This window comes from Seriola lalandi, unplaced genomic scaffold (assembly GCF_002814215.2).
Source record: "Seriola lalandi dorsalis isolate HSWRI2012SDOR001 ecotype SW California unplaced genomic scaffold, Sedor1 jcf7180002054425, whole genome shotgun sequence".
NCBI lineage: Eukaryota > Metazoa > Chordata > Actinopteri > Carangiformes > Carangidae > Seriola > Seriola lalandi.
Genome location: NW_019524978.1, coordinates 757,524 through 772,641, shown reverse-complemented (window position 1 = coordinate 772,641; position 15,118 = coordinate 757,524). Strand labels below are relative to the sequence as shown.

Sequence of the window (15,118 nt, the reverse complement as noted above, 5' to 3'; positions counted from 1 at the left end):
CCTCCCTATCTCACTCTTCCCTCTCCCGTTCTTTCCCTATCTCAATCTCGCTCTCCCTTTATTCTCCTATATTCCATTCCCCATGCATTTCTCCTGCTCCCCCACATTTATTTCTCCCCAGCTCTAATCATTATTCTCTTTTCTTCACCCCCTCATTTCTCTCACACTACCCGTACTCTACAATATGAGTACCTTTTCTGTTAGAGCACTGCTACAGTGGGTTCGGACAGCAGGCCACGTGCTCGTGATGTTTTGTTTGTGTGTCTTGAGTAGTGTGTTGCAGTGTGGTATAGGCTATATGCTCATGTGTTATTGCGTGTGATGTCATGTTTGTTGTAAACAGTCCTGGGGTGGAGAGACTAGGGTTCATCCTGTCAGTTATAAAGCATTAAACAGTGTGTTTATTTGATCTAACGTAAATGTTGTGTATGCAGTAAATAAGTGTTAAGGAGCACTAGGATCATTAAATTACTACATTAGTTCTCTGTAACTACATTAAGTTAAATTTTTTTGTTTACTAGCATTTGTGCTAGTAAAATTTCTGGTCCTGGATGCTAGTAAAGTTTAGTCTTGCCTTCGCTAGGCTAAGTTAGCTAGCATGACATCCTGCTATAAATTTACACTTAAGCATGACATTTGGCTTTAGCCTGTGTCTTTGCGCATAATTTAATATACAGTATATAGCTGGAAATGTTAGAAAACCAGATGGAGATGGAATTATTAACCATTAGCTTGCACCAAGTAGCTTAATTAAGTAGCTAGCTAGAGCTTTCTTAAAATGACCATCTCCATCTTAAATTAAAAACAAAAATAAGCGTGAACCTGATTTTTGAAATTACCCGAAACAAGTGGATTTGCACAGGAAACAGGCTGAAATACTCTAACTTAAGAAAAGAAACTAAATGAATATATATGTGGATGGGAGAGGTGTGTGTACAGTTCGGGGGCACTGAGAATACTGAGGTGGATACACAATTCTACAAAGATACTTAAGAAACATAAAAGGGGTTTCTGGGTAATCCCTGAGTACCATTATGTACACTTACTCATACATTGTGTGTATTTGTGGTCCTGTGGTCCATCGCACATTGCTTGGTACAAAAGGGGCGGTATCCGGAAGCACTGTACTGCTTTGTTTTTCTTTTTTTTTGGTTAAGTAGATTTATTATCTCGAAATGAAAACGGGTTTTCATCTCCAAGTTTTTTCCTCATCTCCTGTGTATTCTGGTTTTGGTAAATGCGGTCCTGCCCCCTAGTGCACACATTAATGTTACGTCTACTGTAAGTATGATGACAGACACCTATGTGAACGCCTGGACACGTAGGCTGTTATTGTTTATAGACCTACAGGCACAGAAGCATGTTCCTGGCTGACAGAGTGTTGGTAAGTGAAAAAAAAAAAAAAACTAAACAAAAAAAAAAAACAACAGTTCCTCCATTCAACCCCCACACACCTTGCTCCACTGCTCCGCTGGAGAAAAAAGGGGAATAAAATAGAGTGACCCTGCCACTAGCAGCTCTCTTTTTCCCCCACTGCTCTCTTCTTCCTCCCCCTTGCCGTGTGAAATCAAATTTCCATGTGGCTCCCGTATCTGTTGCACAGCGAGGTGATTTATCAGGGATGCAAAGAGCATGCAGAAACAATCTTTATTACATCCATTTCCTGCTTGTCAGCCGGGATCATGTTGGCTGTTCATTAAAGGCGCAGCGCAGGTGAGGAGAATGCATCCCGATGCCTTGATAGATTGTCTGCTCCCCTGTGGTGACAGCAGCTGGATGGATTGAACAGCGGGGGGCGAGGAGGGAGGAAAAAAAAGCGCTGACTCCGTCGCTCCCCCTGTCAGACACACTTTTACATAGCCGGCCAGTGTCATTTCTACCAAGCAGCCCCACACACACACATGCACACGCACACTTCTGACACTCTTTGGACTTAAGCCAGAAGCCTGCCTTAATGCATGGATGCATACACATCGTGAGCGCACAAACACAAGTATTTATGGACACTGATGTAAAGATACTAAGACACACATTGTAAAGATGAGATTTATCTTATTACAATGACCAATCCTGGCTCTCTTTGTTGAAAACATCAGCCCATGAGGATAGAATAAACAAAATTAACTGCAATTGATTTTTGCCAAATTAAAAAAAAAAAAGACTATTTCCAAAAAGGCCGTTAATTACACTGTTCAAAAATATAAACAGGATATTTACAGCTGAGTCCTGTTTAATTCCATTATGAAATGAATATAAATTTTAATAGCTGAAAATTGTACTCATACAGGTACTTCTGTGTTGCTTGGCAACCACTTTGTTTAGATACCTTTTAAGGATATTGTTGCTTCATGAAAGATTATCATGTAATCGCTCTTATTTTGTGCTGAGGAGACCCTCAAACAGCAGCCTGCAGTGTGTTCAGTGGCTTGTGTGTTTTTCAAACGTGTGGTGATTAGGGAAATCATGGTTCTGTTTACACTAAATAGGGAAAATACAGTATGTGCTCCAATACTAAGTGACATGATAAAATCCAATCCAAGTATAAGTTATCTTTGTGCTGGTACGTGGCTAAGTCATCACATATGGACCAATACTGTACTGCACGGTAAATCAGTTTCAAGCAAAAGCTGTTCTTTTTATGTAATACTTGGATTTCTTCTTTCAAATGCAGTTGTATGTTATTGCTGTTTTATCAAATCAGTAAGTCACAACAGCAGCTCTTATGAAATGACAGCAAAATATGGTGAGGAAGTATTTTGGATGACTAATATTTTTGCTACTTTAATAATGGAGGTGCTCTGCAAAGCCTTCAGATGACATTTCCCAGGCACAGACAATGTATGACGACACTTAAGAGAAACTAAGAGGGCAAATTAAATTGCACAACAAAGAGTTGAAAATACTGAAGTTCATTAACATTGCAGTTTTCCTGCAGGACTCTGACCCTTTTCAGTACAACTCTGATGAACATCAGCAGACAGTGGAGTAAATGCTTTTCATAGTGTATAGACACGCCTCATTAAGTCAATCAGCTGGGGTTGTAGAATATCAAAAATACAGCTCTACCTCTTACAACAGCTACGTAAGCCTTCCTAATCAGCCATAAAATCTTTTATCACACCTCCTACATCAACACATAAATGCGTACTGTATGACAACATAAATGCAGCTCTGTATCTGTATTAGGATGACATTATTCTCTCAGTGGACGGCTTTTCAAACTATAAAACCCCACCATCCTCAGCTCACTGTGGTCTCTAATTCTTAAGACATAAAAAAAAAGAAGAAATGGTACAGTGTCTACATCTGTGAGAGAAGGCAGTAAAGAGAGAAAAAACTGGATTGGCTCAAATTGATGTTTACCTGTATAAATCCTACACACAGCACAGGGAGACAGCTTATTTAAAAGGACCGTTTCCATGCTCTTTGCAAATCAGTTTGACACAAACAGCCCTGCATTAAAGGACACTGAGCTCACTGAATTATCTTTTAAGACCGCTCACTCTGTGTAAATTCTGTCTCTCTCTATTCTTTCTCTCCATCCATCCTTCCACCCCCCTCCTCTGCTATAATTTGTGTCCTGTGTCTCTGTGTACCAATGACATGTAATGACAATGGTGTAAACGCTGGTCGATATCGGAGTGTTTTTGGGCCATGTGGCCATGAGGGACAGAGGCCGGTGTTGATAGCAGGGTGACAGGGACACTGTGGGGCTGTCATGAGATAAGATGGGTGTGTGGGAGGGTGGGGGTGGGGGTGGATGCAATTTCACTGATGAATCTATATTCTTAACCCACTCACCGGTCATAATCAGCGGACGACAGCCTAATGACTGCTGTTTATGTTGATTCACACAGCATGTGACATGTCTTTTATTCCTACTATGAAAGGGTTTGAGAGCCTCATTGATCAAAGCATAGATACAGCACGTTCAAAATGTGTGTGTAGGAACTGCCCGTACGAACAAGAAAGTTGGTATTTATCAGACGTGGTTCTGTGCTATACAATGAACTATGATAAATCTCACCTACTCTACGTCCATCTGCTTATGCACGCACAGGCTCATTCACATACAGAAACTCCCCCAGAATGCCACGTCCTTTTAAAAGTCCTAGTAGCTTTAATATATTTGAGTTACTTCTTGTGGACAAAAGATAGAGAGAGACAGTAAAGGTTAAACTGATAGTCTGGGTTATTTGACGTGGAGGTGAGTGATGTACTGCTGTTGACGGGGCCAGCCACAAAAACACGTTTTAGCCACAAAGAAAAGAAAAACACAAAACTATTTCAGTTGAAGTGGACGCTTTATTCTGAATATTTTCACTGTTTTCCCTTGCCGTCAAACCCTTTGGCTCTGTCTGACTCAAACAGCTGATCTGCGGAGTAATACAGTGCACGCTGTAGTTGTGCTTGTGCATAGAGATACGGTAGTTCAGCGATTCTTAAACTGGTGTTCCAAAGGAAACTGTGTTTTTGACGGCAGGATAAAATGGTGAAAATATTCAAAATAAAGTGTAAACTTAAACTTCTATTAGCTTTTTTCTGTGGACATTTTTTAAAGAGGTTAAAACATGTTTTTGCGGATGGCTCCATCTACAGCAGCACATCACTCAGCCTCTGTCCCAGTGCTCCCGCCTGATTCTCCAAACTGGGGCCGCCCTGATGCGAATCTACTGCAGGTAATACACTGACTAAAGATAAGTACCTCAGACAGCCCCACGTCAAATAACATGAACTATCACTTTAAAATACTGTAGTATCCCAGTTGTAGGCATGCAGGAAAGCTTCCCAGCATTGGTTCAACGGATGCAAGTCTTTGTGTGTGACCTGCTGCTGTTATTGTATTTTAACCTTTAACAACCTTTCAATTGTTTCCACACTTCATTTGTTGTCAGAAAATGAGTTAGACTGCGAGTGATGGTGTGTGCACAGCTCATCAGGCGCCACGTCCCAAATCCATACTAGTTCCTAAATCTAAGCAGGCTTTTAGTATGTAGTGTGTGCACAGTAGTGGAATACACTGGAAAGCAGACTGAATGCAAACTAAATACTGTCAATTTTTTAGAGTGCTGTCAATGCATACTTTTCTCCCACAATGCAATGCAAAAAGCAAAATATAGCAGCTGCTCAAGGCTGGAAAACCCGTAAATAAATTGTGTGTTGTGATGAAACAGTTCCCAAAACAACATTGGATTTATTGAACATTTTCCTTTTTTGTTAGTACAGATTAATTTGAAGTGACACTCCATGTCGCCGTTTGATGGACCTCTGACATTGCACATTTTATCATTTCCTGTATATACTACAACAGAATTAGTATGTAGTATTGATCTGGAACATGTCTAATGTCTCCCGCCTGAGCACAGAGAGGGGATTAGTTGGAATGATGCTACCCCTGTTGCCACTTCACAACTATACTGTCACATTTTCTCTTCCTAACGTGGCAGACATGAAAACCCTACACTGAAATCCCACTAAACCATATTGTTTTCTCTGACACTTACACAATTGGCTTCTTCAAAGAGAAATAAAGATACAGTAAGAGGACAAAAAAAGAATAGTTTACTTAGTGAGATTTCAAATAAAGAATTGCAGTACACACACACACACACACACACACACACACACACACACAGCCCCAAAAATATAATAAATTAATTATAAATTAGTTTCTATTTAGTTTTTTAATTGTTGCATTTCTAACAGAAAATAAACCTGGCTTTGTTAAATTAATCTAAATGAATGGGACTGAGTTCTTTTCAATGAAGACTGATTACAACTGAATGTTATTAACATATAAGGAGCCACAGGTGCTCTCTGAAGCAGGAGAGAAATAAGACAAAATATAGAGTCATTAACAGCATAATTTTACCCTGGATAAAAATGATCTCATTTTCAAATTAGGAACAGAAAAGCATGTTTTCAGGAAAGATGGTGATAATCTATAAATTCTGCATTGTGTGGTTGAACAGTGGAGTTGGTTTGTGTGTCTGTAATTCAGGAATTACTTGTGATTACACTTGTTGTACATGGTCAGGAGTGGCTTTAAATGTTTGCACATTCTCAAGAAATTTAAATATAGCAACGTATGTGTACAAAAAAGCATGGTTATCCACAAAACTGTGTGTACGCACTCACTGGTTTTACTGAGCTGTGTTTCTGGAGAGTCATGTTAGAGTCCAGGAAGTTCAGAAATAAAAGAAAGATAAAGCAAATCTATCAAATGGTGCAACAATGAGAGAAAAGCCTGAAAGAGCAAAGTCAGAAGCAAAACCCAAACACAGGCACACAAATTGAAGATGGCACAGTGAATGTGATTCAGGGCTTGTAGAGGACTGGCCTCAGATGCCAATTACATTACTTCTAAAACAGAGGGACTGAATTGAAGGATGGAGACAGAGGAGGAGTGTGGAGGAGGAGGAAGAGAGGGAAGAGCAGTAGGATGTGGGTGGAGGGGGGTGCGCTTTCACTCAAAGAAAGATAATTTATTTCATTGTGATATTAAAATCAATAGGTATCGATTGGAAGGTGGCTAAAGGTGAACATGTACATGATCCTTCAGCTGTGAGAGGCAGACTGTCCGAGAGGGCGGGAGAGGAGGAGGGAGAAAAAGAGGAGGGGAAAAGAAGAAGAAGAAGAAGAAGAAAAAACGGGTGGCCAACGAAGAAGTCACCTCCTAGTTAACAAAGAAGGAACAGAAAAAAGAAGGGGAAAAGACCAAGAAAATGAGCGAAAGAAAGAGACAGAGAGAAAGAGTGAGAAAGCTCTTGCCCAGTGGAATCAATACAGAGAGGTGGAGCAGAGTACAATAGCCTCAGAGGAGAGGAGATTCAGTGGTGCAAGTCTAATACTCTGTCTCATACACACACACAGATACGCACACACACACGTACATTAACACACACACACACACACTCGCCCCCTCTCTGAATCCTTTTTGCTCATGCTTTCTCCTGACATTTCCCTCTATATCCTTGCTCTATTTAATTTCTTTCTCTTTCTCTCTCGCTTGCTTGCTCATTCTGTATCCACCCTCCACCCCTCGCCACCCATACCCGCACGCGTGCACACACACACACACACACAGGCTCTGTCTGTATGCAGAGGGATGCAGAACAGAGAGAAGGCCTTCTGTCCACAGCAACATCTTTCATCGAAAACAGATACTGAAGCAATAACTGACACACGGCAAACAGATTCACACGCATGATGCAAGTGGGGAAAATGAACACAAGCACACGCACACACACACACACGCACACAGACACACACACACGCACACACACCATTCCTTATAACGGTGACACCTGTATAGGTGTACTGTGGACTAAGAAACACTTGGATGTAAAAAAAAAAAAAAAAAAAGTGTCACATGAACACTTTAACACACACATACAAGCAGCACACTCCAGCACTACTCCAGCTCTATCAGCACTTGAGACTAGTGAGGCTTCAATTAGTTCTTGATGAATGAGCCCATAAGATGCCGCTCTCTCATTTCCCTTGTTGCCAGATATCCCAGCAATCAGAGAGAAATGAATTCTCATTGTGGCGTGACTGAGACGAAGATGATGGTGGTGGTGAATTTTGGGAGAGGGGGGGCATAACAGAAATCACTCACCCTCTCCACTGAGGGCCAGAGTTCAGCTTCATCACACCAAACTTGACAAGTCCTCTCCAATGTAAAATCTTTTAATAACGCACACTGCTGCCTTTTACAAAATACTGCATAAAAAAGCAGAGTGTATAAAATATTCCAAAATATGCCACAACAGTCTTATTTTGGTTGCAAGAACATCCACATTTGTATAAATCTATATAATGCGCAGTATGAGCCTGCGTACCTATTTAAAAGATCCAATCAGTCTGAAAATGTGTGCATGAGCGTGTTTGTTAAAGTTAAACTCACCATCATCAATGATGCTGACCACCACTCCATGACCCGTGATGTTTTTGCTCCAAACTGGCATCAGATTCAGGTCAAATCTGCTGGAGATGTACTCGCCCTGTGAAAACTAAATACACACACACACACACACACACACACACACACACACACACACACACACACACGAATAGTTTATAGTTGGACATAAACACAAATGCATCACTCACTAACAGCAAGTCTAAGACGTGTGCAAAGCCGGTGGTTACATTAACACTGTTGCCAGACCATTTTCATTGGACACTATTTAGTCATTTTGAATTTGCACCTGTTTGCACATTCTCTGGTTTGGTGAAGCAGAGGTTGTGTTTATGCAGATCAGGTGGTGCAGTGCAATTTTGATACTCCGTTTGGCATGAAATTGCACTTGTGTTTCCACCTGCTCGTCCCTGTCATGCAATCATTTGCATCATCCTTCTCTTCTTCCTTTTCTCTTTCCACTTTCTCTATTTAGTGTGTGCGCCACGCATTTCGTACATCTCCTATGTTCCTAATCTACAAGTCCTCACCTGCTCCTGCTCACCACCTGACCCAGTCACCTGCCCGCCTCAGGTAGACATGCAACTCCACCTGCTGACACTGTTTCCTTCCTACTCATGATGTATTTGTGCTGCCCCAAACTCTTCTCCACATTATGTAATGTCGCATTGTTGTCACAAATAACTGATAGTTGAATCAGAAAAAAAAACACACACATAGGATATCAGCGAATATGGAGTTTGAAATGGCCGTTAGTTTTTGTTAAGTTCCATTAGAATGTGCTGCAAATACAACCGCAGTAAAACAGGATATTGTTGAGATTTCTCGTAATTGATTCTGCATTTAAAAGTTGGAAAATTCTGGATAAACTATGGTTTTCATGTGTTTACACTTTAGCTGTGTTGACACAAGTAAACTTAAATTACATTTGTAGTAATTTGGCAAAGCACATGCTAAACTAACATTAATTTCCAGACAACCTCAGTCCTAGAGTGCTGTGCTCTTTGTCATTACTGTGTCAACTCCAGTCGTCCCGTCTTGCAGTTTCATTGCCGGGAGCTCTACACAGTGCTTTAACAACGGACACAGCGGTCAGTTGGCTATTAACATTGTCGCCTTTGCAGCCACAGTTAAGAAGCTGTGTTCCTATTCATGACAAATTTCTTTGTTTCATTTTAAGTTTTAATTTATTAAAAACAACCCAAAGGAGCATTTTCATGTATCAAAAACTACAGTAAGCTTTGTCAATATCCACTACCAGTACAAGCGTCAATAAAAAATTCCACTTCTACCCAGTTCCGGTCAGGACCTCACTGTGCCTACTCATGTTACTTTCTTGTGGTCTATATACTGAATGTGAATATACTTCCTGCAGATCTGTGCTATGTGTGCATGAACAGACATATACTGTATGTATTTACAGTAAGCTGTTGGGTTGTGTGTCTGTGTGTAGGGAATGTGTGCACATCCCTGTAGCTTGTGTCACTCAGAAACAATATGGGTGTTCAGGGTGGCCATAAGGAGCCCAGAGAGTTCATGTGAAAGTCACAGAGACGGGTGTTTCATCCTCGCACCTCAAACTAAACAATACACCCACACACACACACACACACACACACACACACACACACACACACACACACACACACACACACACACAAATCTGCAAACACATGCACAGCAGTGACCCAAGCATGGTGAGGTAAAAGAGCCAATGCTGTAACTCCCATGAGCCTTAGTGGCTAACAAACTACATGCATCCAGATGAAAACCTTAACACCATCATAAACATATTGTACACACACAAAGACTTTACAAATACAACTTAAATGGTGCATATGCAGACACACACATGCTCACAGGCACTCAACACACTTCATACACACAAAGCTGCACACACATAAACACACAGACAAAAAGGTAGTGAACAAACTGTCTCACCAAAAATGTCAGCAGTTGCCCCAAACTCCCCTGCCCACCCACACACACACACACACACACACACACACACACACACACACACACACACACACACACACACACACAAGCAATTTGATATTCAAAGTGAGTGTTTCAAGAGTCTTCAACTCTTTTGTTGTTATCATGATGAAGAGAGGGAGAGAAAGAGAGGAAGAGAGCGCACAATGGGGAAAAAAACGGCTTAGTAGGGGGGTAGTGTGTCTGTGCTTGTGTGTCTTTGCATGTGCGTGTGTTTGTTGTGTGTTCGGGGGGGTTGCATCTGGGGAGCAGTGCTGCTTTGTAGTGTGTGAGAATAAAGCAGATGAATGGAGGCAGCTAGCAAGCTAACGTCCACCAGAGCACGAGGACCGACCCTGGGGAGTGCACACACACACACACACACACACACACACACACACACACAGGGTACACAGACACACACACACACACACACACAGGGTACACAGACACACATCTTTGTGAACTTGGATATAAGCCCACAGAGAGGCATCTTGAACACTGACTCACTTCACACACACACACGGTCATGAAGTGAAAGCCAGCAACGCAAGCTTCTCTCACACGCGCACACACACACACACACACGCAGACTCCTGCACAGAATCATAATCATTCTCTAAAGCACTGGAACACAACCAGTCCTCTCCAACACACATATATGTGCACACACAGACACACATACACGCGCACACTCAAAAGCACATAAATACATGTATACAGAGTTGCAAAAAAGTTCATGCAACACTCAAGCAGAAAACAAACACACACCAACACTGTCTCTATGCAGAAGACACACATGCAAACAACAACAACAAAACAATATCTCTTGCTTCTCTGCCTTTATCTCAACTGCCCCTCAGCCACAGTGTACAAACACACACATACTCTCTCTCGATCGCTCTCACTCACTCAATCTCACACACACACACAGTCTCTCACACACACAGTCTCTCACACACACACACACACACACACACACACACACACACACACACACACACACACACCATCCACAGCAAGCACGTCCAGGATGCTGTATGGATTTTAGCAGCTTTGAACAAGCTCCTCTGGAGGAGCTGAACTAAGCAAGGATACAGTGAGTCCACTCGCCATGTCTCTGTGTGAGTGAGTGTATATACTGCTCACCAATGATCATATATATAAAATATACACACATTTCCCCCCGCATATTTGGCCCTGACTATATAGATAGATATATACACACACACGCACGCACGCACGCACGCACGCACGCACACACGCACGCACGCACGCACATCTGGTCCCTGGCAGGCTACCAACCCTGAGCAGATTACTGACCCTCAATCAATATCCACACCCACCAGAGGCTGATTAAACACAACAGAATGAGAGCAGAGGAGGAGGGCGAGCGAGGAAGGGAGGAAGAGAGAACGAGAGAGAGAGGGAGAGATGTCCTCAACTTTGGGAATTCTTTACATTCTTTTGATTGTTGAGTTATTGATAATTCTGTTCTGTTGTTCACTTTACATAATCAAACTACAGAGTTAAAGCTATATTTTGAAGAACCTCCATCCTCCATCATACCGTCACTTATGAACAATCATGTATAAATGTCTAATCAGAACAGTTAGTGTATGAGACCATTCACATTCATATAGCAAAGCTGTGTCTGATTTCCCTTTTACTTTTGCCCCATACCCCCCCCTTATTCTTTCCTCTCTTCCTCCATTTCTGTTTCTACCACCATCCACCCCCGTCCTGACTCTCACCCCTCCAACTTGCCCCGAGAACTGAGGTGTCAATCAATGTGTTGCCAGTTGCCGTGGTGAATCTCTTGACTCCACTCCCCCCTCCCCCTCCTGGCTGTGTCAGATTCCACCCTCGCATGTCAGTCAAGAGCATCCGCAGTGTTGATTGGCTGAGCCCTGCCGCCCTGCTGTGTGAGCGTGTTTATCTGTATGTCAAGATCACTTATAATACCAAATCAGACATCTTTTATACCATAAAAATGGGTAAAATTACACTTTTGAACATATGCTGCCAATGTAAGAATTACTAAAACTGACAGTGGTCAAATTACGATGTAAATACAAACATATATAAGGGAATAAAAAATAAAATAAGTGTGCAAGGTGTCCTGTTCACATGCTTCACATAAGCAATCAGCAATGTCAGCCAACTGTTGTAAAGATGTACAAGGGTTGATCGTTTTTAATAATAGCGCTTGGTATCAAACTTAAATATGTTATTGTACTGACCAGAATGTGTCCAGGAGAGAACCAATGACTGAGACATGACAGCTCCCTAAAGTGAAGCCTAAACATCTTCATCGCCCCTGGTGGCTCACTGCAGCATATGTCATAAAACCACCCCCTCCATGTTAGCGGATGGGACATGAGCTAACAAATTAAAATGAAAAGTTAATGCCAGATATATTTTTCCCCAACGATAATTTCAATCATTTTAAGCTAGTTCTGCTCACGCTGATGTATGGTGCAAGTGTTCATTCTTCTGATAAGTTTTGCTTTAATTAGTTATGTGAGGCTATAAAACGGGAGTGTGACATCATGACGACTCATGATTGGGTCGGTATCAGTTGATCAGTACTGTGCAGACTCCGACTCCAATATTCCAATATATACAGTATAACTATATCACAATATATCAGCAAAAGGCCTGAGCTGGATTCAAACCAGCATTCAGCCTTCTTAGTGGTATACAATCTATACTGGCTGAGCTACTGGGGCCTCCCCATGAATGTATATCTTAAAAAAACGTTTTTCATGAGCCCAGTCCTTCTGATTAGCTCACTGCTGTGCTTTTCAGCTCAACTTGAAATGAATTTTGTTTAAGTAGTTTTATCTTAGCAATCTATCTGAGCTATCTGGCCTACTGTTTACCTCCACAGAATGACTTAATATCTCCTATTCTGAGATAAATGTATGAAAATTGGTAGAGATTGCAAATAAAAGACAAAGAATAGAGAGTACATCTGCCCAGGGGAAGATCTTTGACTTAATTGAAGTGCACTTGTGCTGAGAGAGAAGAATGAATATCAGAAAAATAGAAAGTGATCTTTAACAAACATTTACACAAACATGTGTATCCTTTGGATTATACAAGGAATTTATTTTCTAATAGAATCAAATTTCTTTTAAGAACTTTTTTAGTAAGTTTATTTTGATCAAGGAGCTGATGAGAGGCATTTAATTCTGATTGAATTCTAATTATTATGTGAAAGAAATGTTGTATATACAGCTCCTGAACAGTCTGGACTGAAGTTGATATTTTGTGCCAGTATTCAAGAGTATAAAATGACATTTCATTCCCAAATATACCAGTTCTCTGCTCCTGTTGGTCTCCACAAACACATATTGGTCAAACAGTGAGAACAAGACTCTGCTGAAGGCATGAGCTTGTCTTGTTGTTGCAACCCAGTTGTGTGTCAGTATTGCTCCAAGCCTCATCAATCCCCGACATCTGTCTGAGTTCAACATGGACAATCCCCCCTTCACCTCCTCTCTCTCTCTCCGTAATCTCCCCACCTCTCTCTATTTTGCCTCTCTCTCCAGTCACACATGAAAGCCTGCCTGACTTATGCCTGTCAGAGGAACATCCTTCACCATGAGGACAAGAGCTGAGAGGAGAGAGAGAGAGAGAGAGACTTCCAGATAAGCCCAGTGAACACAGGCAAACACACACACACACACACACACACACACACACACACACACACACACACACACAATTACACCCACCAGTTCCCACTGTATGGGCCAGAGCGGGTCATTGAAGGTGAGGGGCTGGTCACTCTTATTCTCCTCAGGCTGTCTGTCAGTTGCATACTCTCTCCTCTGGGAACCTGCAAGCACACAGATCCATTACGTGTGTGTGTGTGTGTGTGTGTGTGATGTGTGTGTATATGTGTGTGTGGGTGGGTGTGTGTGTCTGTTTTCTTGTCTTGAACTATGATTTCAGGAAGTCCCTGGTCACCAACCAATGGTGAAAGGCCTCCCAGATTGCCTTTCCCTCCAGTGAGGTGGAATACTTCTGGCAGATTACCATATCATTAGCATATCATTAGCATATCATTGCTGCGGCACAGCTTGGCTCACTGTCTATGAATGTGCTATCGGCTCATCAAGGCCTGCACCTTTCTCTACATACAGTACACATTACACTCACTGCGTCTCTCTCTCTCTTTCCTCACATCCTTAGCCCCGGCACATCGCTCCATCTCACTGCCACTCACTCTTTTTCTCCCTCTCTTTCTCACGTACGATGGATATGAAGTAGTTTGGTTCATAATACACTGTATGCATTACAGAATTCACACATCAATATCACACCAATTGTTAATGGGGATCTCTCTTTCTGAACTGGCTGTAATAAAATGTTGCACACCAACATGCATGAATGTTGATGAATTGGGTCGGACTGGAGACCCGGCCGCTGAATGCGAACCTCCTGAATGTCTGGTTCATAAGTTATCAGAGAAGCAATCAAAACAAAGGTTAACATCAATGTCAACTCCAACTGTTCCCTGACGTCTCTGTCCTCTGAACAGCATCAGTGAAACACTGACTTTAAATGTGAAACTGCTTTAATTCAGTGTTTTTAACGGTTATAATCAAGTGGTCTGTTTGATTTCCTGAACCACTGACACTGAAGGAATCGAAACCGGGAGAAGCTTGCGGTAAAGACAACAACTCCCATGATACCATGCTATTTCATGACATCATCCGACACCGTCTTTTCTTATTGTTTTGATTGAGAGACCCCTAGAGGCAGAAGTTACATACTGTGCGTTAAACTCATCTATCAACATGAAACCAATGGAGTGCGAGCCCGTGTGCACGCGTGAGCAACAGGATACTGACTGCAGTTCACATAATGGCCACCAGTGTCATTAATAACAAGGGTTTTCTGAATGTTACATATAGTATCTTTAATTAGGAGTGTAATGTCACATGTATTAGTCCTGAACCTTTCCATTCAGTATGCAACTTTCTGTGGTTCAGTGCTCTCTGTGAACCAAATAATTACTGATACATTAGCTTTCTACACTTTAATTAGGCCTTAATATGTGTAGAACATACATTCTAAAATTAGTCCATGGATGTCTGAGTCATATACACAGCGATGTCAGTATGATTCACACCAATGTGAAACCAGAGATAGAACAGTCTTAGATGTTAGATGGATATATCACTTGAGAGCCTTAAGGTTTCC

General features: G+C 41.7%; 1 protein-coding gene across 1 annotated transcript in view; it reads right to left on the bottom strand.

The window, feature by feature from the left end:
* LOC111658112 (proprotein convertase subtilisin/kexin type 4-like) overlaps nucleotides 1-15,118 on the bottom strand; it is a 176,811-nt gene that overhangs the window by 126,433 nt on the left and 35,260 nt on the right. The window contains exons 5-6 of the mRNA XM_023410528.2: nucleotides 13,645-13,748; nucleotides 7,910-8,015 (exon numbers count right to left, since the gene is read on the bottom strand). Coding sequence (XP_023266296.2) covers nucleotides 7,910-8,015; nucleotides 13,645-13,748 — 210 coding nt within the window. The remainder of the gene's footprint in view (nucleotides 1-7,909; nucleotides 8,016-13,644; nucleotides 13,749-15,118) is intronic.